Source organism: Podarcis raffonei, chromosome 13, assembly GCF_027172205.1.
Source record: "Podarcis raffonei isolate rPodRaf1 chromosome 13, rPodRaf1.pri, whole genome shotgun sequence".
Taxonomy (NCBI): domain Eukaryota; kingdom Metazoa; phylum Chordata; class Lepidosauria; order Squamata; family Lacertidae; genus Podarcis; species Podarcis raffonei.
The window spans coordinates 8322149-8348284 of record NC_070614.1 but is presented as its reverse complement, the minus strand read 5'-3'; the positions used below and the strand labels follow the sequence as shown (position 1 = coordinate 8348284).

Sequence of the window (26136 nt, the reverse complement as noted above, 5' to 3'; positions counted from 1 at the left end):
GTAGGATTGTAGATTGCAACAACTGATTGGCCTGCAGGAAAAGACCAATCAGGCTCCAGGAGGGAAGCAGAATCAGCCAATCAGACGGGACTCATTGTGTAGATAATGTATATAAAAGCCTGAGGTTTGGGGGGCAATTCAATCACTGTTTTACAAGCTGCAATAAAGAGCATGAAATCACTACAGGACTCTGAGAATATTTCACAGTTCATCTCCCAAATATTGGGAGAGAATATTTAATTGTTTTTTTAATTATTGTTTTTTCTTTTAGCTGTTTTTCTTTTATCTGTAAGCCTCCATGAGTCCGTTGTCTGTTGTAATAGTAATTTCAGGGGGTCTGCTCATGAGTATGACGTGACATTGGCTACAATCCAATAAGTAAGGATGGCAGCTTGTTCACCTTCATGCAGGTACAAAACTTTACCTGGCTGGTTGCTCTCCCCAGACCAGCAAGGAAGTGAATTAAGATGGTTCCGTAAGTGGAAGAAAGACTGTCAGGAGGAACCAAGGTTTCATGGGTGGGGGAACATAAAGCCATGGAAAATAATATCTGATGAGGGGTGCTCTGGGAAGAGGCTACCTGGCTGTTTTCCTAGTTGAAGCTGAGAGCCCAGATTCCTTGATGTTCTTCACCTAACTACAGATTCATATCCCAAATACAATGAAATGACCTAACCACTGAAATTGCTGACAGCATATTCTTGGAGTTAGCGCCACTGCCTTGCTTGGGTTCTCTTCTGCCCATCCAGTATTAGTGGGGCAGCTAAAAATTAGGCGATGCGTCACAAAGAGGAGGTGAAAAGAGGACATGGATTTGCATTAATTGTATATGTGCTAATTAAATTAGATGTAAATTAAAACAACAACACTTGCAGTCATTTAAATAGAAGTAAAAGGCATCCCATAATAGTGGAGAAGACTGTGACCAGATGACCTCCTTTGTTTGTTGTCCAGGTTCCAACTCATGATGCACAATTTCAAGGCCCCTTCTGCTCTCTCGTCTTCAAGCTCTTTATCTTTAAACCAGACTTAGACTGGAAAGTGCTTCAAACAGAGGACTACTTCACATAGAGAACTGTCCCCTGATAGCCCTTCAAGAGTAGAAGGTAAAGTAATATCTCCATAGCCCTAGTTTTACTCAATTTTCTGGTTGATGCCTGCATTCTGGACCAAGAGACATTTCCAAGCACTTTTCTTAGACACTCCCACTCTCAAGGTACATCATAGTCATCCAATCTGGGTGTTGCTACAGTATGGATGATCGTGGCCAAACTAGGACATCAGCTGAACTGCACACCACACCAGTAGAAATATCCCTCAGAGTCATCTGAAAACCATTTGGATCCATCAGTCTAAGGGTTGACTACTGAAATTGGTCCCTTATCCCTGGCAGAATTTTGAGGATGCTTTGAGGTTACACATCGCCAAATGGCAATGAAGCATATCTGTGTTCCTGAGTCAAAATATCAGATCACCTCCCTCCTATCCAGTAAGGTAAAGGTAAAGGTAAAGGGACCTCTGACCGTTAGGTCCAGTCGTGGCCAACTCTGGGGTTGCGGCGCTCATCTCGCTCTATAGTCCGAGGGAGCCGGTGTACTGCTTCCAGGTCATGTGGCCAGCATGACTAAGCCGCTTCTGGCGAACCAGAACAGCGCACGGGAATGCTGTTTACCTTCCAGCTGGAGCGGTACCTATTTATCTGCTTGCACACTGATGTGCTTTCAAACTGCTAGGTTGGCAGGAGCTGGGATCGAACAACCGGAGCTCACCCTGTTGCGGGGTTTCGAACCGCTGACCTTCTGATTGGCAAGTCCTAGGCTCTGTGGTTTAACTCACAGTGCCACCCACATCCCATTTGGTATAAAGCACCAAATCAAGGATGTGACCTGCCAAATGTGTGAGATCAGATGATCTGATCTGAGACAGACCCATGGTTGCAATGGAGGCCATGAAATCCTGACAGAGGGAGCCTTGTCATAGATGTTGAAGTTCTCTCAAATCAACCAGTCTAGGTTCCTCCAACAGCACCCTCAAACCTTCTCCATCAGCTCAGACACAGAAACTGTTCTCAGTGCAACAGATGGCATCCGAAGAGAATGTCTATCCTGTCTCAAGAGCTCAGCACTGGCTACAGAGAGGTTTTGGGGCAGAAATCTGGTGAAGGAGATGGGATTGTGGTAGACTGTGACAACTCTTCTCTCAGCCCTTAGAGCCTTGGCTAACACTGTACCACAATACTTGTTGGGAACAACTGAGCGAGACAAACCTCTCACTCATGCCAGGTCACTATGTTCATCCAGAATTCTTGGCGTCACATGGTTTACCAGCATTGACTAATCTGATGTTAATTCACTAGTACTACTAAGATGGATAACTGATAGGGCAATCAGGGAGCCCCAAGCTCAGAGAAGGACCAGAGGGGTTCACAGCCTACAGCTGCCTGATCTCCTTTCTCCTTTGTTAGTCCATTCATGATTAATCTCCAACCACCAACACACTACCAAGCACAGGACTAGGCTTCTCACTCACTTGAATTCCAAGTCAACCCCACCCCACATACCGTATTTTTCACTCTTGAAGGTGCACCCGACCATAAGACGCACCTAGTTTTAGAGGAGGAGAACAAGACAAAAAATATTCTCTCCCTCTCTGCGCAGCGCCTCTCCAGCGAAGCGAAGTCAGAAGAGCAAGAGGGATTGCTGCGCAGCGAAAGCAGCGATCCTTCTTGCTGTTCTGGCTTCTGGGATAGCCGCGCCAAGCCTCTTCAGGGCAGGGGGAGCATTCCTCCCATTGCCCTGAAGAGGCTTCATGCAGCTATCCCTGAAGCCCGGAGAGCGAGAGGGATCACTGCGCACCAATCCCTCTCGCTCTCCTGGCTTCAGCGATAGCTTTGCAGCCTGCATTTGCTCCGTAAGACGCACACACATTTCCCCTTCCTTTTTAGGAGGGGAGAAGTGCGTCTTATGGAGCGAAAAATACGGTGATTCACATTTGCATTTCTATACTGATCCTTGGTTTCCTAGTAGAGATTTGAATCTTTTTCTTTTAATGTAAGAATGCTTAACAATTGAACTCACAGTAGACGTCGTACTAGTTATACTATCTGGTGGGGGAGATACGATTTTTAAGGCACCCCAAAAAATTCACACAAAGGCAAAAGAGCGAGAAAACAACGGGGCCGTCCTGGTAACTAGAGACAGCGGAGTCCTGTTTGCTCAGACAATTCACAGTCACGTATGGGAGAGAGCCTGGCTGCCTCTGCTGGTCCTATACCATGGCTTAGCTGCTGGCCTTTCACATCCTGACAGCTGGGGGAGGACATGTCTATAGAGGGGAGTCTACTCTGCAAACATATGGACCCTACCCTGAACACAGAGGTTCTGAGTAGGAAATGCAGGGCAGCCCCCCTTTCATGTACATGCTCCCGTCCCCCAATCCATGGACAGCAAAGGGACAAGATTTATATCTGGGACCAGCAACGTGTGGCGAGACCCTGCTCTCCGCCTCATGCGATCATGACTTGCATAAGGGATAATGGCCAAACAGGGCTTTGAAGCTCATAGGATCCAGGTGAAAGTGATATCCATTTCACTTAAGTTTTCATGGACAGATAATTCATTGCATGTATTAATGTACCGTATTTTTCGCACCATAGGACGCACTTTTCCCCTCCTAAAAAGCAAGGGAAAATGTGTGTGCGTCCTATGGAGCGAATGCAGGGGGGAGGCAGGCGGGAAAAGCCCCCAAGAGCTGCAAACAAGCTCCGTGCGCTCTTGCAGGCTTTTCCACAGGAGGGAAAAGGGACTGACTAGCCGCATCAGTCCCTTCTCCCACCTCCCAGAAAAGCCAGGAGAAGCCGCGATCTCTTTAAAGGAGTTGCGCGGTTCTGCGGGCTTTTGGGAGAGGTGAGGGAATCCCCCCACCTCCCAGGAAAGCCAGGAAAGCCCTGCGCAGCATCTCCTGGCAAGGAGAGGCTGCAGGGGGCTAAAGGAGAAGCCAAAACAGCGAGCGGGATCCATCCTGCTTGCTGCCTTGGCTTGTGCCATAGCCGCGCGCAACCCCTCCGGCAGGGAGAGGTTGTGCGCAGCCTGTACGCTGCTCTTTGGGGCTGGGAGGGGAAAAATTCTTTCTTCTTGATTTCCCCCCCTAAAAACTGGGTGCACCCTATGGTCCGGTGCGCCCTATGGTGCGAAAAATACGGTACTTACTGAATTCTAAGATAATGGTTTGCAAGAAAACAGAGCACACTTTCCTAGTGGGCATTTAAAATGTGATTGAAAACTCATGCTATTAATCTCTGGTTACTTCATCATGGGGAGGTGCCAATCTCCCCTCTCTGTTTTCACCTATAATTCTTTCATTTTTGCCCACTTCTCTCAGAATGGCTAGGATGGAAACAAGAACGAGATACCTGGAGCCTTGGATGATTGCGCTGATTGTCCTAGCAGTGTTTGCAGTCGTAGCCCTTGTTGTCGGCCTGCTGGTTTATTTTTTGGTATACGGTGAGTGCATCAATTGTTACCAATCCATCTGGCCTGAACTGCTCTCTGTTTTCAAGCTTTTCAAACATTAAAAGGGTCTCAACCAGGCTTTGTGATCAAGACAACCTCTAGCCCAGGGCATGCACCCTGGAACTTGTGCTTTGAGGTTCTGCAGGGAGCTGTCTCCCCAGTGCTGTTTTTCATCCATATGAAGCCATTGGGAGTGGACATGAGGAGTTTTGGAGCACAGTGTCTCCATATGCCAGTGGTGGAGAACCTTTTAGAGACCGGGTGCCCAAACTGCAAACAAAACCCACTTACTTATCACAAAGTGCCCAGAGTTGTTGAGATTTTTGTTGAGGTTTTTTTTGGGGGGGGTTGCAAAAGTTGTCTTGCTTTTCGGGGGGGGATGCCCCAAAGCTGCTGAGCTTTTTTGGGGGGAGAGAGGACAATGACAAATAATACCTAACTAACGTGCAGCTGGAACTAATGCCCCACAAATAAAATAACCCAGAGATGCATTTTAAATAAAAGCACATATTCTACTCATGTAAAAACACCAGGCAGGCCCCACAAATAACCCACAGATGCATTTTAAATAAAAGCACACATTCTACTCATGTAAAAACACACTGATTCCTGGACTGCCCGCAGGCCGGATTTAGAAGGTGATTGGGCCAGATCCGGCCCCCGGGCTTTAGTTTGCCTACCCGTGCTTTAGTGTCATCAGCTCAATATTATGAAATATTCTGCCAGTGGAGATTCAAGTAGGTGCCTTCTGTGCCAACTTTAATTGCCTGATGAAAACTTTTTTATTCCACCAGGTATATGCAGGCAATAAACTTCCCACAATAGTTAGCTGATTTCTGATTTTAACTTTTTGTCTATGTTTTTACTGTGTGGTTGTATGGGTTATTACTGTAAACGGCTGTGATACGTTTTATGAATAAGGTAAAGGTAAAGGTACCCCTGCCCGTACGGGCCAGTCTTGCCAGACTCTAGGGTTGTGCGCCCATCTCACTCTATAAGCTGCATCTGGCGAGCCAGCGCAGCACACGGAACGCCGTTTACCTTCCCGCTGGTAAGCGGTCCCTATTTATCTACTTGCACCCGGGGGTGCTTTCGAACTGCTAGGTTGGCAGGCGCTGGGACCGAGCAACGGGAGCGCACCCCACCGCGGGGATTCGAACCACCGACCTTTCGATCGGCAAGTCCTAGGCGCTGAGACTTTAACCCACAGCGCCACCCGCGTCCAGCGTTTTACGAATAGCAGTAAACAAATATTTCTATGGACAAATAAATATGCTTTAAATTTATGGTGTATGGATGCAGCCTGGGGCACCGTACATATTCCTGGGCAAATGAAAGGCAGGGAGCAGCCTGCTACTCTCCCTTCTCTGCAGAGAGAGATATGAAAGCGCTCTGTTTCAGAGTTAAAAACACGGAGCGCCTCTGTCAGGGACTGCTCACCTCTGCGCCACAATCTTGTAGATAGCCTGAGCCACATTGGGGCGAAGTAAAGAGAAGATGAACATTGTTTAACGTCTTCCTTTCCTCCACTTCCTTTGCTGCAGATCAGAAGTTGTTCTTTTACAATGCTTCCTTTAGAATCAGTAATGAGCCATACCAACCGAGTTTGGAAAAACAGACCTCGAAAGAATTTAGAGACCTGAGCTCCACCATTGAGACTATAGTAAGTGAAAATGGTTTTCTTTCTTTCTCCCTCCCTCATTCTAAATGCCACTTTTTGTGCAAAAAGAAAAATAACTGACGAAAGCTGGGGTGACATGAGGAATAAACCGGATTGCCTGTGCTGATCGCCGAAGAATTGATGCTTTTGAATTATGGTGCTGGAGGAGACTCTTGAGAGTCCCATGGACTGCAAGAAGATCAAATCTCTCCATTCTTAAGGAAATCAGCCCTGAGTGCTCACTGGAAGGACAGATCCTGAAGCTGAGGCTCCAATACTTTGGCCACTTCATGAGAAGAGAAGACTCCCTGGAAAAGACCCTGATGTTGGGAAAGATGGAGGGCACAAGGAGAAGGGGACGACAGAGGACGAGATGGTTGGACAGTGTTCTGGAAGCTACTAACATGAGTTTGACCAAACTGTGGGAGGCAGTGGAAGACAGGAGTGCCTCGCGTGCTCTGGTCCATGGGGTCACGAAGAGTCGGACACGACTAAACTACTAAACAACAACAACAACAAAGCCTGGGCACAGCAATCTAGCAAAGTTATCAAGGGCTATTCTTGTAAGCCTGGCCATAATTTTAGCGGGAACCTGAAGTATTCTTTTTCTGTCGGCTGTTTTATTTTATTTACCAGCCATGTGTTTACTATCCTTAAAAAAACAAACGCAAACCCTAAATGTTCTTCATAAATTGCGAAGTACAGCATGAAAACACCACATGGTGATGATAAACAATAGCTAAGTCTACAGAGATTGCAAGTTATTTTGATTAATTTTGTGGCACAGAGATTTTCAAATGTGTGTGAAATTTCTCTGAGGCATTCTGGGATGTACTTGCCTAATATCATTTTCCTTCCTTTCTTCCTTTCAACAGATTAATGAGGCATTTGAAGGTACTCCGTTGAAGAAAAGGAAGATCAAATCGCAAGTCGTAAATCTACGGTATGTAAAGCAAATGTTTTATGGCCAAAAGTGAAGTTCGGAATACAGTGGTACCTCGGGTTACATACACTTCAGGTTACAGACTCCACTAACCCAGAAATAGTACCTCGGGTTAAGAACTTTGCTTCAGGATGAGAACAGAAATCGTGCGGCGGCGGCGCAGTGGCAGCAGGAGGCCCCATTAGCTAAAGTGGTGCTTCAGGTTAAGAACAGTTTCAGGTTAAGAACGGACCTCCAGAATGAATTAAGTACTTAACCCGAGGTACCACTGTAAAGTTAAATGTAAATCAGTTTGCCCAAGATGACTTTAGACACTGAATTGGCCTTACCTTCTAGTAGCAATGGAGAACATTTCTCCTTTTAGCCCAAGGTCTGAATTCACTCTTGGGGGCTGCACTTGCATGCCAGGAGTGGACATGGCCATGCCCATCGCTGCTCAGATTGATCTGATGACCAGGGGGGTGGCGTGGCGAGTTGCTCACGGAGTCTGCCTGGCAGATGCAAGCCCCACAGTGCCGTTTCTGGCAGCGCAGGGCCCCGACCCACTGCGTCACTCCCAGGGGAGACGCGTGGCTCAGGCGCGCTGTAGGCCAAGCCCCATGGTAAGTGCCACCACCCGTGGTGTGCCATTTTGTCACCCCCTCAGGGATGACACCCGGGGCGGACTGCACCCCCCACCCCTCCCTTCCTATGTGTCACGGTCCGGTTCACAGGCGGTCGAAGTCCCGGCTGGTGACGTCGGGACCGGGGGCAAGATGGCAGGGTGGGAGCAGGAACAGGAGTCCGGAAGCCAGGAGTCCGGAAGCCAAGACTCCATAGGTCAGAGAGCCGGGAGTCAAGAAGGCAAGGGTCCGAGGGTTAGGAAGCAAGGAGTCATCAAGTCAAAGGTCTGAGGATCAAAAAATGAGAGTCACGAAGTCAAGGGTCCAAGGAGCAAGGAGTCAAACACAGCAAGGCAGGGAACATGTTGCTGTGGCAAAGAGCCGAAGGGAAAATGCTGACCTTATATCCCTTCCCAGCTCTTGCCAGCAGGTGCTGTGAGTTACCAATCGGCCTCACCTGTGTGGCCGCGCCTTGCCTCTCCAGAACAAACTTAGGAAGGCCCCAGTCCTGCAAAGTCCTACTGGTCCCAGGGCCTGGCTCCTGTATGCACTCCTGACACTACGCCCCTGGGGAGGAGGCAATTTCCACTTCCATCAGGGAACAGTGTATATGTTCTCCTCAGCATATCGATGCATCCCTTTTGTTTATTACTCATTCCATTTCTGAGTCTGCTGTTCAAATGATGATGAGATATGCTACTGCATTCCACTTTTACGCTGTTATTTACCCAAAAAATCAGAGAAGCTTGCGGGTAGTTCCTACGCAGTACCCCATGGTAGCAACTTACAGGGCCAGACCTGCTTACTTTCGCCAGCATTAATTTTATTCCTTTCACCCCACACTGCTTCCAAAGAGCTCATTATGATCTGTGCACTGGGACAAATGGGTCTTGTGCTTTTCTCTCACACACCTCGGACTGGTTGTTGGTTACGGGCTCATAAACTTAATTGCTCTCCAGTGAAATTGGATGCCTGATTTTTTTTAATGGCCTTGCCTTGGGCTTTGCCAACAGCGTATTTAAATACAAATACCACCCTCTTCTTAGTTATAAATCCAGCTGCCGGATTTTAAAAGTAGGTGGGATGATTTAAAAACCATTAATTGTTCCGTAGCTCAATAACTTTTTAGATGTTCATAAAGATAACCGTGCCTGACTCGCTGTGCTGGGAACTGATGACTTGCAAGAAATGGGAATAAATTTCCATCTTCTTGCTTGCGTGTGTGTGCACCTGAGGGAATGAAAATGGCAATATCCAAGGTGAGAAATGGTGGAGTCTAGAGGCAGACGCCACAAACAGTTCCGCCAGGGCTCCACAGAGCCAGGCTTTTACATCTGCGTCATGTGATCTATGACTAATAGGATGGATGAGGTGGCTGTCTCTCAGGTTCAAGGTGTCACTAAGGACAGCAAGTGGGAGAGAGACAGATATGATCTGAGGAATACATCATGCACAAGCCCTATTAAAATGAATGGAAGCTTGCAAGGACACAGTTTTGGGGTGGTAGACTGATTGGAAATCCCACCCCCCTCAGAACAGATTGCTGCCCTCATCACAAGGGAGGCCCATTCTAGTCCTTTTTCAGGGAGCTAAAATTGTTAGGTGGGGCTTACACTTAATGGTTGAATTGCCCTCCTTTCTCCCCACCCCTTTTCAACTTTTTCAAAGCTCCTCTCAGAATGCAGCTCATTTTGGCAACCAGGGAAAGAGGCTTTGCTCCCAGAGGAGCTAAAAACAGATGCTGCACCTTCCAAAAGTAAGACCCCAGGAACTTTTCAGAGACTCCCACCCTCAAGTTTCAAAGGGTACCCCAAAGCGTCTTGTTTGAGCAGCGGTGTAGTGGGAGGGGGCATGGGGTGGTTGCCCTGGGCACAAAATTGTTAAAGGTAAAGGGACCCCTGACCATTAGGTCCAGTCGTGGACGACTCTGGGGTTGCGGCGCTCATCTTGCTTTACTGGCCAAGGGAGCCGGCGTACAGCTTCTGGGTCATGTGGTCAGCATGACTAAGCCGCTTCTGGCGAACCAGAGCAGCGCACGGAAACATCGTTTGCCTTCCCACCGGAGCGGTACCTATTTATCTACTTGCACTTTGACGTGCTTTTGAACTGCTAGGTTGGCAGGAGCCGGGACCGAGCAACGGGAGCTCACCCTGTCGAGGGGATTCAAACCGCCGACCTTCTGATCGGCAAGTCCTAGGCTCAGTGGTTTAACCCACAGCAGGGGGTGCAAAATTTCAACACCCAGTTCTCCCTGCGTGCCCCCGTTGCTGGTCTCTGTTGAAAACGGCTTCTCCCTGAGAACCAGGAAGTGACCTCTCCAGATAATGGAACGCCTCTTCTTTTCTTATCTCTGTGGCTGTGATCTGCTGGGTGACGTGGATGCCGTTAGGCAGTCAAATGCGTTAGGCAGTTGAATCCGTTTCCCTCCCACCACCCTCTACACAGCCCCGGACTCTGGCAACCCATGCTACACCACTGTGCTTGAGAGCTATTGCTCAGCAATATTTCTTACACAGCCCCCGTTCATTCTTGAGTTATGCAAGGAGGGAGAACATCTGGGCAGTGGAGGCTAGTCCACTAGGGACAAGTGGGCACTCCCCCAGCCAGCTTAGCTTGCCCTCAGCAAGCCTCTACCTCCTTACTTACAACCAGGCTGATGGAGGTGTTAGGCACTGCCGATACAGCCTCCTCCTCCTCATTCCCTACATGTTGCCTTTGTGGAACCCAGGAAGGAGAAGGATGAGACCAAACTTGAATTACTGGCTCTGGGCTTCACCTGCCTTCTGCCTTATCAGTCCGAATGGGTGACAGCCTCCATTGCATCCCGGCAAACTGTGTACCATATCAATTAGTAGGAGGTGGAGTTGCTCTTTCATTTTCTTCCACCTCAGTTGCCCAGATGTCCAGGGCCAGCCTCGCCTGTGCAGAAAAGTTCTAGTAGACGATACCCCGGCTTGTGGGATCACCTGTCTGAGGCTTTGTTTTTCTTTGCAGTGAAGACAACAATGGCATTCTTGCAGACGTGGTGCTGGTGTTTAGGTTCATTGCCTCGGATAGGAAAGAGGCCCTCTGGATGAGTGTGAACGATCTTTTGCTGAGGAGGCTGAGGTTGCCAACATGGCCCTTGAGAATTGACCTTTCATCTTACAAGCTCAGAGGCAAGTGTCAGACATTATTACCTTTGAAAATCTTGACTGGATTCCTCCCACCAAGTTTTCCTTTCTCTGCTTTGTGCCCTGAAGGATATGGTGTTGCCTCATAAATTTATTACCTGCTCCCCTTCCTTGCTTCTCGTGGACAAACTGCCCCCATTGATTTTGCTATGGAGCCATCTGCTAAGCTCTGCCCCAACCACAATTTCCAGGCTGCCAAGTTTACCCCTGTCTTCCAGCTCATGCCTTGTATTTCATCAGCTGTCCCAGCTGGCTGTGCTCAGGAATTACACAATCATACAGGATGAGGGGGACACAGGTGTCGCTGTGGGTTAAACCACAGAGCCTAGGACTTGCTGATCAGAAGGTTGGCAGTTAGAATCCCCGCGACGGGGTGAGCTCCCATTGCTTGGTCCCTGCTCCTGCCAACCTAGCAGTTCAAAAGCACGTCAAAGTGCAAGTAGATAAATAGATACCGCTGTGGTGGGAAGGTAAACAGCGTTTCCGTGTGCTGCTCTGGTTCGTCAGAAGCAGCTTAGTCATTCTGGCCACATGACCCGGAAGCTGTACGCCAGCTCCCTCGGCCAATAAAGCAAGATGAGCGCTGCAACCCCAGTCGGTCACAACTGGACCTAATGGTCAGGGGTCCCTTTACCTTTACCTTACAGGATGAGGGGGTTACATACCGGGGCATTTTGGTCATATTATATCTATTTTTGACTGAGAGACAGAGCTGATAGATTAGATTAAAGGTAAAAGTAAAGGGACCCCTGACCATTAGGTCCAGTTGTGGCCGACTCTAGGGTTGCGGCGCTCATCTTGCTTTATTGGCCGAGGGAGCTGGCATACAGCTTCCAGGTCATGTGGCCAGCATGACTAAGCCGCTTCTGGCGAACCAGAGCAGCTCATGGAAACGCCATTTACCTTCCCGCCACAGCAGTACCTATTTATCTACTTGCACTTTGATGTTCTTTCGAACTGCTAGGTTGGCAGGAGCTGGGACCCAGCAACGGGAGCTCACCCCGTCACGGGGATTTGAACCGCCGACCTTCTGATCGGCAAGTCCTAGGCTCTGTGGTTTAACCCAAAGTGCCACCCACGTCCCTATAGATTAGATTATGTAGGTACTTTATAGGACCTCTGTGATCCTTGCATAATGCCGCCAATCAAAAAGTGGGTTGTCCGGCTAACTCATGCCCCAAATGAGTAATATGGAGCTGAAAAGGTGCTTCTGGCACAACCTCATCAGGTCCATAATAGAGGGCAACACCATTATTGAGGTTGAGATGGTCTCAGAGCCAGCTCTAGTGACAGAAATATGGATGAGGTTGCACTATGCCTTCAAGGACCTGCTTAGAAAAGCAATCCTGGAGAAATGCAAGCAGCAGTTAATACTTCTAACCAAATGAGCTTATGGACCTTCTAGGCATTTTGGCAATAAAGTTTAATGGGACGTATAACCATCTGTTTCTTCCTGACACAGTGTGGGAGACAGATAGGTCTAACCCACAGGGCATGTGGTTCCACCACAAAATTCTCTGGAGCTGTTTAATAATAATAATAATAATAATAATAAGAAGAAGAATAATAATTTTTATTTATATCCCGCCCTCCCCAGCCGAAGCCGGGCTCAGGGCGGCTAACAACAATAAAACAATACAAAAGTACAACACAAACAACACTCTAAAATCATTCATTATAAAATTAATTAAATTCAAGCCACTGGCCACCATTGGGCCAGAGGACCGTGAAGATTGCCGAGGGAGGGAGTCAGGCTGTGTCCTGGCCAAAGGCCTGGCGGAACAGCTCTGTCTTGCAGGCCCTGCGGAAAGATGTCAAGTCCCGCAGGGCCCTAGTCTCTTGTGACAGAGCGTTCCACCAGGTCGGAGCCACAGCCGAGAAAGCCCTGGCTCTAGTTGAGGCCAGCCTAACTTCTCTGTGGCCTGGGACCTTCAAGATGTTTTTATTTGAAGACCGTAAGTTTCTCTGTGGGGCATACCAGGAGAGGCGGTCCCGTAGGTACGAGGGTCCTAGGCCGTATAGGGCTTTAAAGGTTAAAACCAGCACTTTAAACCTGATCCTGTACTCCACCGGGAGCCAGTGCAGTTGATATAGCACCGGATGAATGTGATCTCGCAGCGAAGACCCCGTAAGGAGTCTCGCTGCAGCATTCTGCACCCCCTGGAGTTTCTGGGTCAGTCTCAAGGGCAGCCCCACGTAGAGCGAGTTACAATAATCCAGTCTGGAGGTGACCGTCGCGTGGATCACAGTGGCTAGGTCAGGGCGAGAGAGGTAAGGAGCCAACTGCTTAGCTTGGCGGAGATGGAAAAATGCCGCCTTTGTTATAGCTGCAAACATGGCCATAGCCAAGAACATGGCCATGCTCTTCCACAATAGCAGTAGTAGTAATTGTAACAACAACAACAACAACAACAACAACAACAACAACAACAACAACAACAACATATTATTTATATGCCACCCATCTGATTGGGTTTCCCCAGCCACTCTGGACAGCTTCCAACAAAATATTAAAAATACATTAAAACATCAGTCATTAAAAACTTCCCTAAACAGGGCTGCCTTCAGATGTCTTGTAAAAGTCAGATAGTTGTTTATTTCCTTGACATCTGATGGGAGGGCGTTCCACAGGGCGGGTGCGGCTACCAAGAAGGCCCTCTGCTCCCACCCATTGCCATGGGGCTTCTGCAGGAGGGTCAGATCTGCCTGTCTCTCAAATAGTCCAACAGGGCTCAACACTTACGTAGTTCCTCCCATCTATGGAAAAGCAGTGGCGTGGTGATTAGTGAGGTGGTCCTCCTGTGTGTGCTTATTGGGCTACATCTTAATCATATTTTGAAAGGAAGAGTCAGGGTTTATCCACACTTAACTTTTGCCCCACGCTTATGAGGCACAGGCCCACCTGTCTGAGTACGCTTTTTCCTGCCCCAGAGCTTTCCCCACGCAAAAACTGCTCTTTAAAGCTGTAGCACAGCAAATGGCACTTCTGGTTTTTGCGGGGAAAGCTCTGGAGCAAAAAAAAAAAAAAAAGACTGTGCCTGGGAAGAGCAGAGTAAAGGTAAGAGTTGCACGGCAACCAGTCATTCTGTAACAAATAATTAGCTAATTCATTTGGTAATTAACTCTGGTTGACTTATTAATATCCATAACATAGTCTTTTCATAAGAGTCTTTGATTAATAAATGATTTGGATTTAAATATGTGCGATGACAAACATCGCCCATCTTTAAAAAAATGCATGAGTTGCACTATGCAAATTGCTGCACTGGGAATGAATAATACGATAATAGATTATAGCTTTATCCCTACAAATGAAAAGGCAGTCGTGATTGGCAGGTGACAGTTCCGCACCATGATTGGCACAGGCTACTTGTGGTTGTTGCATTATATACGCGAGGATGAGGGATGTGTGAAACTATTACTGCTCTGGCCCCCGAAGATGAGACCAAGTCTTCTGCAACCTCTTTTGGCTCCTGCTGAAATAACCTTAAATGTTTTGCCTGAGGAAGTTCCCCAATGTTTGCAAGGAGTTTCACGTTGCAACAGGTCTGGGATCTGCAAGGCTCAATGCCCCTGAGAAGCCACCTGGGCAACCAGTGGGAAAAGTGGATAGGAAGATTTTTTTCCCTTCTCCCTCTATCCTTATACCAGAACCCAGGGTTATCCCAGGACGCTGAACAGTGGGATTCAGGGCAGATAAAATGAGAGGCTTCTTCACAATGCTGAATCATTAAACTATGGCATTTGTCCCCACAAGATGGTCACTAACTTGGACAAATTTACAAGGTGCATTAGATCAGTTTATGGAGGCTATCAGTTGCTACTAGTCTTGATGGCTATTTTACTTCCACTAATACAGTCAGAATGCCTATGAATACCTGTTTTTGTCATGTCCTGGTTGTGGGTTTCCCAGAGGTATTTAGTTGAGATCCTGGACTAGATGAAAAAGACCTTTAAATTAACATTTGCAAAGAAGCCAGAAACATTTCTACTTGGAATTTTAGGCAGTGATATCCCAAAAACTATAAGAGAAATGTTTTTATATGCAACAGCCGCTGCCCGGTTATTAATTGCATCGAACTGGAAAGGGGGGAAAGTACCAACAGTAAGGGAATGGCAGAATAAGTTATTAGACTATGCAGAATTGGCTCAACTGACAGATAGATTAAGGGGAAATACAAAACAATCATTTACGCAAAAATGGGATATGTGCAAGAAATGCCTACAAAAATATAACGACATAACATCTGTGGCAGCGTTTGAATGACCCTTGTGTAAATTAAATAATGCTAAGCAAGGAAAAACGGTATGATATGTTATAAGTAAGTACTAGAAACTATAGTAAGAGTAAGGTAAGAAGTATAAGTACCGTATTTTTCGCTCTATAAGACGCACCAGACCATAAGACTCACCTAGCTTTTGGAGGAGGAAAACAAGAAAAAAAATATTCTGAATCTCAGAAGCCAGAACAGCAAGACGGATCGCTGCGCAGCGAAAGCAGTGATCCCTCTTGCTGTTCTGGCTTCTGGGATAGCTGCGCAGCCTGCATTCGCTCCATAAGACGCACACACATTTCCCCTTACTTTTTAGGAGGGGAAAAGTGAGTCTTATAGAGCAAAAAATACAGTACATTTGATGTCGTAAATGTAACTTACATCAGGAAATGACAGGAAGTCTGTTTTCATATAATTTAGTTTATTGGATTTTTTTACTTGGGTTTACTTTTGTTTAGTTAGAAATTATAAGAAAAGAGCATGTACAAATACAAATTTAAATCAATAAAAGAGAGAGAGAGAGAGATCCTGGACTAGATAAGCCATTGCTATGATCCAGTTCTTAACTAAAAGCTCATTTTTTGCAAGCAGAGTCTTGAAAGCCCATTCCCATCCATGGAAAGACCTCCAAGTGACAGTGCTAACATGACTGCCTCTTTTGCCTTATTTTCCAGAGATCAATAAAGCCAACGGTGAACATCTTATCAGCAATTGTAAGTACTAAAAACTGGGCGGTGTTCCAAAAGGGGGTTGATAGAAATGGCATTGCTTCGGCACTGTGCTTGAATCTTCTTGCATTCTGGGTGGCTCTTTGTCGACCGCCATGTATTTGCAGTCTGAGCGGCAGATAGGACATCATTTTAAAGACTCTCTCTTTAACAATTCCCTCTGCAGCTCTGAAGCTGTACTGGGTGCGTGGGCTGGAGAACGGAGGTTACTGAGGGCCGTGCATCACTAAGATATTTGTCGGTCAAGATACTACAAAGTATGCTGAGTTTTAAATGGGTATCCATGGCATTTTAGCTCTGCAAAAAGTCTTTAGTGTTCCCTAGTCCCTGTAAAACGTGAATATAGTGCATCCCACAGCAGCTGTCAAAAAGTGAAAAATTAGATAGGCAAGTCAACTTGAAAATAAGTGTTTTAATTTAGACTGCTGGCACGAACTAGGAACCCTCTTCAAAAAAAAAAAGGGCTCAAGGGCCAGCAGAAAAGACATTGCCAGTGGTCCACTGTCAGGAATGATTGGTGGGTGCTAGTAGAGATAAGAGTCCGGGAATCCAGCCATATTTACAAAGATTTATTGGTTTCTTCAAGCTATTTACAAGAGTTCAAAAAGTCCGTCTCCATCATGGTGAGTCAGTTGCCTCAACTGAAGAGGCTTTCCGTTTCCCCCAGCATATCCATTTCCTGAGCCCAACCCCCTTCCTTCCTCTGTTACGAGAGTGGCTCCCCCCTCTCAGATTCATTGCCTCCTGACAGCCCTTCGTCACCTTCCTCGTCCGAGGAAGAACAGCTGCTAATTAACGGAGCCTGATCTCTGTAAGTCCCCATTCTCTCCCCCTTCTCTGCCTCCAATTCCCTGACATCCACACATAGAATTGGTTTAGAAAGTACAACCAGCCATTATAACGGAAGTGATTTTAAACTGCCCAAGCAGGTATTCAGGGACAACCATGATGAACCTCAGCCTTTCTCTTGAACCCCTTGGAACCAGGGAAGATGGCACTGTGAGCACTTGGACAGTGTAGCTCTGGGTGGCTCACAAACACATGGTACATGAATGCATTGGAAATATAATATCATATAAAGCAGCAATACCATAAAGCACCAATCCAACTTGGACACCCCTTCTATCCAAAATACGTTTAAAGCTGTTCGTGTAAGCCAAGCTTGCAACAACAGCTAGCAACAACTCTGGCCACATTTCTAGGTTCTGGATTGCTACTCAGTTGCTATCTTTACAGTGGTACCTCTAGATGTGAACGGGATCCGTTCCGGAGCCCCGTTTGCATCTAGAAGCAAACATAACCAGCGATGGCACATCTGCACACACGCACATCGCTTTTCGCCGCTTCTGCGCATGCGCATGACGTCATTTTGAGCGCGTGCACATGCACAAGCGGTGAAAGCCGGAAGTAACGCACTCTGTTACTTCCGGGTTGCTGCGGAGCACAACTCGAACGTGCTCATCCCGAAGCACATTCAACCTGAGGTATGACTGTACTGACCTGGTTTTCCAGTTTTCTCGGTCTAACCTAGGATGTATAGATACTATTTTACAAGTTTGCTTAACATATATGGGATAAACAAAGAGAGAAGAGATTCCCGTGGACCTGCCATAGCAGCATTAGCAAACAGAATATTCTTCCAAATTTTACCTTTACACTTTCTGGCCCTAAAACTATAGCACAGAGGCCAGAATAATGGTGAGTCTTCCCTCTCTGCCAAGACCCAAATGTAAGCTGATTTCAGGGCATGCCATTTTTAGTTGCTGCTAGCTCCTGTTCTGCTATTCAATACTTTCGTTAATTGTTAAAGTGTTTTCTATTTAAGACATTTCTTCCCCACCATTATGAGTCCAAGCTCTCTTAAGGTATATTCCATAAAAACAACAATATCTACCACTCAGAAAATTAATAAACCAGCAATGATAAGACAGACATCCATCCCAGAACCAAAGTATAAACATAACCAAGACCTACAGCAACAAATGAGCACAACAAATAAAGCCCTTTCAAGGGAAAGCCAGCAAAAGCAGTTGGACTGCCTGATTTTCAACAGGATATGCAGAGCCGTCTTTCCCATTGGGCTTACTGGTGCGTTGCGCCAAGGCGCTGGCCTCTCAGGGGTGCACCAGCGAGTGGGGGAGCTGCGCGGCTTTGCCGGCGCCGGCAGCCTCCCCTTTCTCTGCATGCTCGCCAGCTGCGCCCCATCAACCATATGGCTGGGGGGCATGCAGCTTCCTTCCCAAGCCCTCGTGGGAGGAGAGCGATCCCTGCAGAGCCTTGGGAAAAGGTCAACAACTCTGGGAAACAGGTGGTGGGGCGCTGGAGGGATCTTTGCACCACAGTGCCGGATATGCTTAAGACGGCTCTGAGGATATGGTAGGCCAAATTCTGAAGCACCCGAATTTTCTGAGCCATCTTTAAGTGCAGCCTCATGCAGAGTGCATTGCAGTAACCCGTTGTGGACTTAACCAGAACATGTACAACTGCAACTAGATCTGACCTCTCTAGACAGTGCCACTGTTGGCATATCAGCCTAAAGGGATAAAATATAATCCTGCCATCGCTGCCGCCACCTAGGCTGATGAGGCAATCAATCAAATGTTTATTCGGCTTTACGCCCATCATGAAACACAACACAACAAAACAAATCAAATAAAACAGCGGACTCGTACAAACCACAAGTAATATAACACAGTTCACAACTCACAAGGACAGATATTAGCCGTTCATAAAAAAAGTTTAAGATTAAGATTAAAAATTTTAGGCACTACACTAAAATCAATATCTGATGTCATTATAGAAAATTCTTATAACTATCAATAATCAGCTAACATTCCATTCCGTCTCTTGTACGAGAGGACGGCTGTTAGGAATTTAGCAACCTGTAGGGTAATATAAGGATCCACATCTTGAAGAACCCAGGCAAGCTGTAGGTCTACTGGTTTGTCAGCCATAGGCTGGATTATGGAGTTTAGTATACTAGCACGGACTGAATTGTACAAAGGGCAAATAAACATGACATGATGTAGAGATTCAGATGTTTTCATTTCACAAGCACACATAGATGGGACTTGGCCCTTAGTGAATCTATGTCTCAGCACGTTTGTTGGAAAGACATTGAACCTAGCTCTAATGAAGGCATATCGGTGAGACGCGGCCATAAGCGAAGTTAAGTAGGACGGAGCGCGGTAGATAGGGGTTATGCCGAAATTTAACGGCGAGCAGGCTCCACCACCAGCTACGAAATTTTGGTGGCTGATGAGGCAGATTCCCAAACTACATATTTGATCTATTGGGAGAGTGTAATCCCATTGAAAACAACCTTCCAGAGCAAGTGATCTTCTTTCTCGAAGGACCTCTGTCTTGCCTGGATTCAGCCTCAGATTGTTCACCCTACTGCACCCCAGAAACGCCTCCAGACACTAGTTTAGGAATTAGGATAAGAATGGCAACAGGGCATATTCTTATCATTAGCCTTAATTGCAGTGAAAGAAGATTATGATCTTTTTGGCAGCGGGTGTAACCAGTATGATATATTCCTGGCGACTCGAGTACAATACGGATTTGCATGCTTCGACGTACAAGAGAGTTGTCATTCAACCATTGGTGATATATGCTAGGAAATATAAGCTGCATCCAGAGTTCTCCCAAATAACTTGGAGACTTGGTTATACAACGTTGGCAAATTTGGAACAGACATGTAAGTTTGAATGCCAGCATTATTGGTCCTGAAAACCAGCTACTGGCAATCAGTCATCCTGTTAGCTTCTGAGATCACAGCTCATTGACCAGATATTTTCAAGCATATATTTACAATCATTAGAGCGAAATACTTGCTTCTTTTATGAGATTTATAGACAAGGGAGTTGTGTATCATTCATATGCATCTGTGCTCTGTTTGCTGCTTCCACAGAATCACAGCATGCCCACAAACCTGATAAATGGTTGCCTGCACCACTTTTGTGCATGGCTATAAACTGTTCGTATGAAATTTTGCAAATGCCTGCCTGCCTGCCTGCTAGAATCTAAATGCCTGTAATACACACACAAAGGACTGCTGCCAACTCTTTTCTGTGATTTATGTTAGCTCCCACACTCTTTTGTTTGAAGTGTCCTGTTTAGAGAAAGAAAGCAAGAAAGCCCCTTCAAGCTGTGGGTGAGGACTGACTCGCCATGCAGGTTTTCAGGAGGCCATTATTCCTTTCTTGTGTGTTGTAAGAGGCAGATTACAGAAAGGAGGGGGGGAAAGTATCACAATGCTAAGCCTTGTCGCTTGCAAATGCTGTGTGCCTGGGGCTTAGCCGCCAGAAAGTATTTGGGAACTCCCACATCCTGTTCTGAACAACTTTGTCACCTTGACATTTCATAGTACAAAGGCGGACAAATTTCCTCCCCAAGGGTGCCCCTCATCACCACGGAGTATCATCGTCTCCAGGAAAATGGCTCCTTGAAGCTGTAGGAAGGACTTTTGGGTTAAAGAAAGGTGTTGTTGTTGTTTAGTCGTTCAGTTGTGTCCGACTCTTCGTGACCCCCTGGACCAGAGCACACCAGGCACTCCTGTCTTCCACTGCCTCCCACAGTTTGGTTAAACTCATGCTGGTAGCTTCGAGAACACTGTCCAACCATCTCCGCCTCTGTCGTCCCCTTCTCCTTGTGCCCTCCATCTTTCCCAACATCATGGTCTTTTCCAGGGAGTCTTCTCTTCTCATGAGGTGGCCAAAGTATTGGAGCCTCAGCTTCAGGATCTGTCCTTCCAGTGAGCACTCAGGGCTGATTTCCTTCAGAATGGATAGGTTGGATCTTCTTGCAGTCCATGGGACTCTCAAGAGATAGGATGATAAAAAGAGGGAGCTGCGGCCCGAGACAGGAAAAGACGTGGTAAGGGAACACCTAGGTATTTTAAATGAATTCATATATTAAAGGAACTTGGGGTGTAATCTCAGAGCCTCTGTCTATAATCATTTAGAATTTGCAGAGAGCAGGTAAGGTCTCTGCAGACTGGAGGTGAGCAAATGTTGTCCTCATCTTCAAAAAGGAGGAAAAAGAAGATTCGGGTAACTACCGACCAGGAAGCTTGGCATTGATACCAGGAAAGATCCTAGACCAGGTTATTAAACAGTTGGTCTATGAACACTTAGAAAAGGATACCGTGATTACTAAGACCCAGCATGGATTTCTCAAAAGCAAGACATGCCAGATGAATCTCAGTTCCTTTTTTGGTGGAACAGGGGAATCCTGTGGACGCAATGTATCTTGATTTTGGTAAGGGTTTTGACAAAGTTGCCCGTGATATTCCTGTGGAGAAGCTGATAAAATGTGGGCTGGACAAGGTAACTTAGATTGATTTGTAGCTAGTTGGCTGACCAAACCCAAAGAGTGCTCATTAATGGTTCCTCATCATCCTGGAAAAAGGAGGTGTCGCAGGGATTTTTCGAGGGCCTGTTGTTGTTCGATATCCTCATAAATGACTTGGATGGAGGTCTTGAGGAGATGCTCATCAAATTTGCAGATGGCACCAGCAGGGGGATACTGTAGATAGTTTTCACTCAGGTCCACATATGCAAATAAGGGATTGAAAGTGACGTTCAGTGATGGGATAGTTACAGAAAGTGTTTACTGTTGCGTTGTAGTGGAGCTCTATATAAGCAGGCTGGCTGAACCCTTCAGTTCAGTTCTGTTCTGGCCTGTGAATAAACAAGAGCTGTTTGGAGAATCGCTGTGTCGTCTGATATGTTCACCCGCAACCTAACAGCACCAAACTGGGCGGGATAGCTAATGCCGCAGAAGACAGAATCAGGCTACCTCAACAGAAGAAGTCTTGTGTCCAGGTCAAGGGAAGTCATAGTCCTGCTGTATTCTGCCTTGGTCAGACCACACCTGGAATACTGTGTCCAGTTCTGGGCGTCCCAATTGAAGAAAGATATTGACAAGCAGAGAAGGGCAACCAAGATGATCAAGGGTCTGGAAACCAAAGCTTATGAGGAGTGGTTAAGAGAGTTGGGTATATTTAGCCTGGAAAAGAGGCTACTGAAAGATGATATGATAGCTGTCTTAAAATATCTGAAGGGCTGTGACATGGTAGATGGAACAAGCTTGTTTTCTTCTTCTCTGGGGGGGTAGGACTAAAACTAATGGATTCAAGTTACAAGCAGAGCCGTCTTTCCCATTGGTGTTAGTGGTTCGTTGCGCCAGGGCGCCGGCCTCTCAGGGGCGCCCTAGCAAGTGGGGGAGCTTTGCTGGCAGCCTCCCCTTTCCCTGCACACCTGCCAGCTGCTCCCTGCCAACTAACGTATTTTTCGCTCTATAGGACGCACCAGACCATAGGACGCACCTTGTTTTAGAGGGGGAGAACAAGAGAAAAAAAAATCTCCCCCTCTCTGCTCAGTGCCCCTTCAGCGAAGCGGCAGGAGAAATGGAGCCCCTTCCATTTCTCCTCCCGCTTGGCTGAAGGGGCGCTGCGCAGCTCTCCCTCTCTGCTGAAGCCAGGAGAGTCTTGCTCTCCCGGCTTCAGCAAAAGGAACCCGAAGCCTGCGGAGCGCAGCGGGAACTCGCGCTGCACTCCGAAGGCTTCAGGCAGCTATCCCTGAAGCCTTGAGAGCGAGAGGGGTCAGTGCGCACCGACCCCTCTCGCTCTCCTGGCTTCAGCGAAAGCAACATGAAGCCTCCAGAGCGCAGAGGGAGCGCTCCCTCTGCGCTTCGGAGGCTTCGCGTTGCTATCGCTGAAGCCATATCCCGTATTTTTCGCTCCATAGGACGCACACACATTTCCCCTTCATTTTTGGAGGGGAAAAAGTGCATCCTATAGAGCGAAAAATACGGGATATGGCTGGTGGGCATGCAGCTTCCTTCCCAAGCCCCTGCAGAGGCTCTGTATCTGTTAAAGACGGCCCTGCTCCCAGTCTTCCTTCTCCTGCTTCTTGGCAAAAGGCGGTGCGCAGCCTTCCTGGGCTGCCTTCTCGGGCGCCCTGACACCAGAGAGCTTGTCCGCCAGCACGTTTTCCTGCTTGATCGCGGCCACCATGCCTGCGATCGGGGCAGTGGGAGAGGCAGAGGACATTTTCCACCGCCCCCTCCCTTGTTTTGGAGTTGCCGGGGGGGGGCGCCGGAGGGATCTTTGCACCAGGGCACCCAATGTGCTTAAGACGGCCCTGGTTACAAGAAAGGAGAATCTAACTAAACACCAGGGGAAATGTTATGATGATACGAGCTGTTCAACAATGGAACGGACTCCCTTGGAAGAAAGTGGACTCCCCTTTGTTGGAGGTTTTTAAGCAGAGGTTAGGCGGCCATCTGTCATGGGTGCTTTAGTTGAGATTCCTACATTGCGGGGGGTTGGACTAGATGATCCTTGGGGTCCCTTCCAACGCTACAATTCTATGATTTTGATGCAAGAGTTGCCTGCTTTCCTTGCTTGTGGGTATGGGGTGCTCTGGTTGTCTGAGTGCAGTAGGAGTTGCTGTTGGGCATTTTGTGTCTGAAATCCTAATGTGTGACTCATTAGGGTTCTAGGAAGAGAAGCATTATAAAAGTATTTAAGTTTCCTGGGTGCTTGTGAAATCAGGCTGTTTTGCCACCGCTGAAGCTCCCCCTCTAAGCATGCATGATGTGACTACTCAGAAGTAGGGGTGGAAGGATGTGTTCATTTTGGCTCTCTCTGTTTTCATTTTCCCCACTCTTACATCCAGTTCTCTGCATTTCTGCATCAGTATATGATTTACCAAAAAAATCCTCATGAAAATTATTCAGCAAATTCTTCTCCTAATAAGTACATAAGATGTATTTTTGTGGGTTACTTTCACTAATATATTCATTTTATGCACACTTTTGCCTAATTTTGCCCTTTTGTAAACAATGTTTGGTTGGACAAATACATTGTCAAGTTTGGATAACTGAGAGTTTATCCAAGCATGGCTGTATTAAGGTTCTCATATTGCTTTTGAAAGTGCAAATTGAATCAAATCCTACCCTCCACCCTTACTCGGAGCTAAGCCCGTTGAATTTTGTGAGACTTACTGCCATGGAAGTGTGCATAGGATTGTAGCCTAACTTATTCACATGCATCTTACGCTTTCCTCTTCTCTTTCTTTCCAATAGCTACAGTAAACTTTCCAACTCAAGGTAGGCAGCTAATTCATCACTCTTCAATATTAACTTAACCTAATGCAAGTTGCAGCTACTCTGCTGTGTCTCCATTAAAACCACATGGGAATCGGGGTCAGAATGTCTCCAGCCTAAACTAACACTCTTCCCGTCCCGCCATTTTGAAGAGGAGCAACATTTTTTGCTACGACTTAGCAGAACAAACCCTTAAAAAATAATAATAATGTTAGAGATGTATGCAAATGGCTTCTGGAAATTTTCTACGCTTCTTTGTGGGCAGAAAAATGGAAGGAGCCATTTCATCAAATTTCTCCAGGGGGAGGAGAAATTTCCCAACATTTTGTTGGGAGGGGGGGCTGTAAGACTTTCCATTAGCGGTGAGTAGCCAACGTTCTTTCCTACAGTGTTGTTTGTTTAGTTTTGGCTGCTTCTGGAAGAAGAAGCAACAGCAGCAACTATGTTGTGACAGCCCAGCTGCCATTTTGCGTTTCCCACAATGCTCTGAACTTCATCTGAGCATTGTGTGGGGAGGTGGTGCTGGTGGTGGGGAAATGGCGGCCACCATTTGGTGGAGAATATTCAGAGAAATTTCTGTGACGTGGTCTTATTTTTCTCAGAAGAGTGTCTTCTGACTTGCTATTCCTCAGCTCTAAAAATATTCCGTGGGGGTTCCCATCCTGTGTTGCTTTTGGTCAGATTCTAAAAATTAGAATCTAACATAACCAAGTAAGATTTCAGAACAGGTAAGTACCATGAGGAGCACATTTCCTTGCATATCTTCTGTGCACAATTAACCAGGCCTGTGAATCCTAGGGAATAGGAGGTACTGGAAATAAAATCAACCACCACAATCTTTTTCTCATAAACATGTACCCTCTGGTGGATACATGGCAAAATGCACACAGGCTATTTAAATGTACAGCTGGAGTGAATGCACTTGCAAATACATTCATTTTAAAACTGCATATCTCTTGATTTCATTCCCTCGATGAATGCTTGAATCTGTTGCTTTTTGCAATTGTTCTGTTATATCTGATTTGTGCCTAGTTAATGGAAATAAATAGTTTCCTTTGCATGCTGGTGAAAATAGTTTTTGTTCAGATGGAGGTTAAACCTGTTCACAGACAGCTGTGAACATGCAATCTCACCTTTTAAGTTGAATTACTGAACTAAATGAACTTTTCCACAATATTCTAATTTTCCGAGTTTCACCTGCATTCATGCTAAAATATCCTTTTTTAAAAAAAATGAGAGTGATTGTTTTCAAATGTTGCCCTTCTATGCCAACTTGCTTGAAATGGCATATTATCCGAGGCAGGTAAATCTAGCTGCAGATTGGCGATGTTTGGAAGAAGAGGGACCCTGCAGAAGTGGATCTGAGATCAGAACCAGAATGTGATCACAGTCACAACACTGGGTATTATGCATATCCAGGGCTGAAACAGAAACTTGTTGCTGCCCATCACCTGGAAACGATGCCTTATGAGGAACGGCTAAGGGAGCTGGGCATGTTTAGCCTGGAGAAGAGGAGGTTAAGGGGTGATATGATAGCCATGTTCAAATATATAAAAGGATGTCACATAGAGGAGGGAGAAAGGTTGTTTTCTGCTGCTCCAGAGAAGCGGACACGGAGCAATGGATCCAAACTACAAGAAAGAAGATTCCACCTAAACATTAGGAAGAACTTCCTGACAGTAAGAGCTGTTGGACAGTGGAATTTGCTGCCAAGGAGTGTGGTGGAGTCTCCTTCTTTGGAGGTCTTTAAGCAGAGGCTTGACAACCATACGTCAGGAGTGCTCTGATGGTGTTTCCTGCTTGGCAGGTGGTTGGACTCGATGGCCCTTGTGGTCTATTCCAACTCTATGATTCTATGATTCTATAATTCTATGACCTTTGTGGGGCTACCTGCAAAGCAGTGGCGATGACAATGGTCTCTGATGAGTTCTCATAAGACCTTGCCGAAATATCGTGAGATTATGTGTGTTCATTTTCTCTCAGTCAAACCTATTTCTCAGGGCCGGTGCAAAAGCCTGTTGTAAAGCCTATTTGGGAGAGGTTATACATAGTGATGTTAAATTCTCGAGAATAATCTTTTGGAGAATATTCTCGATTAATGAGGTGTGTACATTTAAAGGAGCTGTGTAG

The 26136-nt window shown here is 46.5% G+C and overlaps 1 protein-coding gene across 1 annotated transcript in view; it reads left to right on the top strand.

Moving 5' to 3' along the window:
• The window catches only part of LOC128400280 (transmembrane protease serine 11A-like), a 73589-nt gene that overhangs the window by 34467 nt on the left and 12986 nt on the right, over positions 1 to 26136 (top strand). The window contains exons 3-9 of the mRNA XM_053362439.1: positions 955 to 1106; positions 4381 to 4502; positions 6056 to 6174; positions 7047 to 7114; positions 10711 to 10874; positions 15838 to 15876; positions 23986 to 24009. Coding sequence (XP_053218414.1) covers positions 4382 to 4502; positions 6056 to 6174; positions 7047 to 7114; positions 10711 to 10874; positions 15838 to 15876; positions 23986 to 24009 — 535 coding nt within the window. The 5' untranslated portion in view covers positions 955 to 1106; position 4381. The remainder of the gene's footprint in view (positions 1 to 954; positions 1107 to 4380; positions 4503 to 6055; positions 6175 to 7046; positions 7115 to 10710; positions 10875 to 15837; positions 15877 to 23985; positions 24010 to 26136) is intronic.